The sequence below is a fragment of the Eimeria tenella genome, genomic scaffold (genome assembly GCF_000499545.2).
Source record: "Eimeria tenella Houghton genomic scaffold, Eth_scaff716, whole genome shotgun sequence".
NCBI classification, from domain to species: Eukaryota; Apicomplexa; class Conoidasida; order Eucoccidiorida; family Eimeriidae; genus Eimeria; species Eimeria tenella.
Window position 1 is genome coordinate 1 of NW_013545837.1, and position 2,716 is coordinate 2,716.

General features: G+C 60.4%; 1 protein-coding gene across 1 annotated transcript; it reads left to right on the forward strand.

Moving 5' to 3' along the window:
* Positions 1-1,050: 1,050 nt before the first annotated feature.
* Positions 1,051-2,056, forward strand: ETH_00020415 (uncharacterized protein; the record flags this gene model as incomplete). Its single annotated transcript, XM_013380568.1, has 2 exons — positions 1,051-1,209; positions 1,565-2,056. 2 exons carry the CDS (start codon positions 1,051-1,053, stop codon positions 2,054-2,056), a joined length of 651 nt encoding a protein of 216 aa, XP_013236022.1.
* Positions 2,057-2,716: the final 660 nt, after the last annotated feature.

A 2,716-nucleotide genomic window follows, 5' to 3' on the forward strand; every position in this document is an offset into this window, starting at 1 on the left:
CCCCAGGGGCCTCCAGTAGAGCTCTAGAGGCCACTTGAGGCTGTGCGGTTTGCTGGGGGTGTTGTGAGTATGCTGCAGCTGCGCGTGCGGGTTTTTGGGGGATTTATCGGTGCAGAAGTGGAGGTGAAGAGTGGAAATGAAATAAATTTATTAAATTTGAAAAAAGAAAACTAAAGAGGGCTGATGGCGCAGGTGGATGTACACCGGAGCAGCTGCGGCGCCGGCAGCGGCTCTGCGCCGAAGACCGCTGCGGCCTGGCGGCGGCGGAAAGCTGGGGAATGCGGGGCGTTTTGTTGCGATCTTTGAGAAAAAAGGAAAACAAAATAAATAAAAGTGCATTTGCAGTTAAATTTTGGCGAAAAAATAGAGAAGCGGGGCCGGCAGGGGAGGCAGCGCCGCCGCTGCTGCTGCTGGTGCTGCTGGACAGCAGCAGCCGAGCGACCGCAGCGGCGCCGGCGTGTCCGCAGCCCCAGAGTTCGCGAGAGTTTCAGTTTTGAAAGAAGTGAAGAGTTGCGAGTGGCGAATAAATTTGAAAAGGGAGAAGGAGTGCTGGGGAGGTGTACGTACAGCTGAGCGGGTGGCGCCGGTTAGCGGTCAGCGAAGGCAGCAGCGGCTGCGCGGGCCGCGCCGCTGCGTTTGGAGTTCCTTTTGGCCGCACATCATTTATTTCTTGATTTATTGAATTGAATTTAAAATTAATCTTTTTGAATTCCGCGGCGGCTGCGTCGGCTCGAGGCGCTGCTGCGCTGCTGCGCCGTCTGCTGCTGCTATAGTGACCTGCAGCCGAGCGCCGCTGCGCCGCCTGCAGCTCTTCCGCCTTCTTTTCCGATTTTTTTCATTTATTTTAATTTTATAAATTCATTTTCACTTTTAATTCTTCCAAAGGGGCTTTCGAGGAGTTCTCCGCAGCAGGCGCGGCCCGCGGGCGATTCCTCAGCGCCGCTGGCGCCGCTGGCGCCGCCGCCGGCAGCAGCCCCTGCCCCCCACCCCAAACCCTAAACCCTAAACCCTAAACCCTAAACCCTAAACCCTAGGCCCCTGCGCCGGGCAATGGGAAACGCATGCAGCGGCTGCTGCGGCGACAGCAGCGACCCGCTGCAGGTCCCCCTCGAGGCCCTCAGCGGCAGCGAGCAGCAGCTGGCGCAGCACTTTCGCCCCGAAATGGCAGAAGCCCTTAAAGAGGGACTTGCTGTCGGACTCATCCTCCAAGTCCGTCCCCTGCTGCTGCTGCTGCTGCTGCTGCTGCTGCTGCTGCTGCTGGTGTTGGTGTTTTTGGCGGTGTTGGTGTTGTTGTTAGACGCCCCCTTTTGCTGCGCTGCGGGAGCAGCAAAGCCCGGAAAGGGCTCTTCTGCGGCTGCTGCTCTTCAAGTCTATTGCTGCTGCTGCTGCTGCTGCTGCTGCTGCTGCTGCTGCTGCTGCTGGTGTTGGTGTCTGCCTCCCGGCCCCAGCTGAGCTCTGCGTTTGCGCGCCGTCCACCCCCACGGCCCCGGTGTGTGCGTGTGCTGCTGCTGCTGCTGCTGCGCTGCCTCCGCCGCCGCTGCTGCTGCTGCTGCTGCTGCTGCAGGACAAGTCGCGGCTGGAGTGCGTGGTGCGGCTGAGCAGCAGCGAGGACAGTTTGCTGCTGTCGTGCGAAGCAAAGAGCCGCGTGGTGCCGCTGCAGTCCATAAAGGCTTTGCTGCACAGCAGCAGCCAGCTGCTGCGGGTGGACTGTTCTGCGGGCATTCGCCCCAGCGACTTCTGTGCTGCGCTGCACCTTGCTGCTTCCGGCAACTGCATTCCGCTCTTCTTTGCTTCTCTCCGCGACAAGAACCTTTTCCTGATTACTCTCGCCCACGTCCGCACCCGCAGCAGCAGCAGCAGCAGCAGCAGCAGCAGCAGCGGCGGCGGCGGCGGGGGCGGCGGCGGCGCGGGCGCGGGGGGCGCCGGGAAGCAGGAGGACGCTGCTGCTGCGGCGGCAGCTGCAGCAGCAGCTCGTGCTGCTGATGCTGCTGATGCTGCTAATGCAGCAGCAGCAGCAGCAGCACAGCCGTCCACAGGCAAAGCCAGCCGCACCTAATCTTTGTTTTCGGCCCAGCGAACTTCGCCCCGCCCTCCCCACTTGTCAAAGCAGCAGCAGCAGCAGCAGCAGCAGCAGCAAACTCAACAAATTAGTAGCAGCAACGTCTTGACTCCCGCGCGCGACCACAGCCAGAAAGACGCTGCAGCCAGCTGGCTAGCTAGCTAGCTAGCTAGCTAGCTAGCTAGCTAGCTAGCTAGCCACGCATGCAGCTAGCCATGCGTGCAGCTGGCTAGCTAGTCAGCTGCAGCTAGATAGCTAGACACATAGCTAGCTAGCCAGCTAGCTAGCTAGCTAGCCAACTAGATAGTTAGACAGCTAGCCAGCTAGCTAGCTAGCCACTTAACATGCAGCCAGATAGGCAGCTAGCTGTCTGGATGGGCAGAATAGCATCGGGCGCACTATGTAGCAACTTGGCCAGCTAGCCAAACTGCAGCAGAGCTGGCGGCGCAGCTAGCTGCTGCGGCTAGCTGCAGCTAGCTGCAGCTAGCTGTGGGGCGCAGGTGCAGCTGCAGAACTAGCTAGCTACGCGGCCAACCTTTGGGCCCCACACCAAGCTAGCTGCTTCTACCTGCTGGCTAGCTGGCCAGCTAGCCAGCCAGCTAGCTGTCCAGCTGGTCGCCTGGCTAGCTACTCAGCTAGCTGGGGCCCCACAGTCAG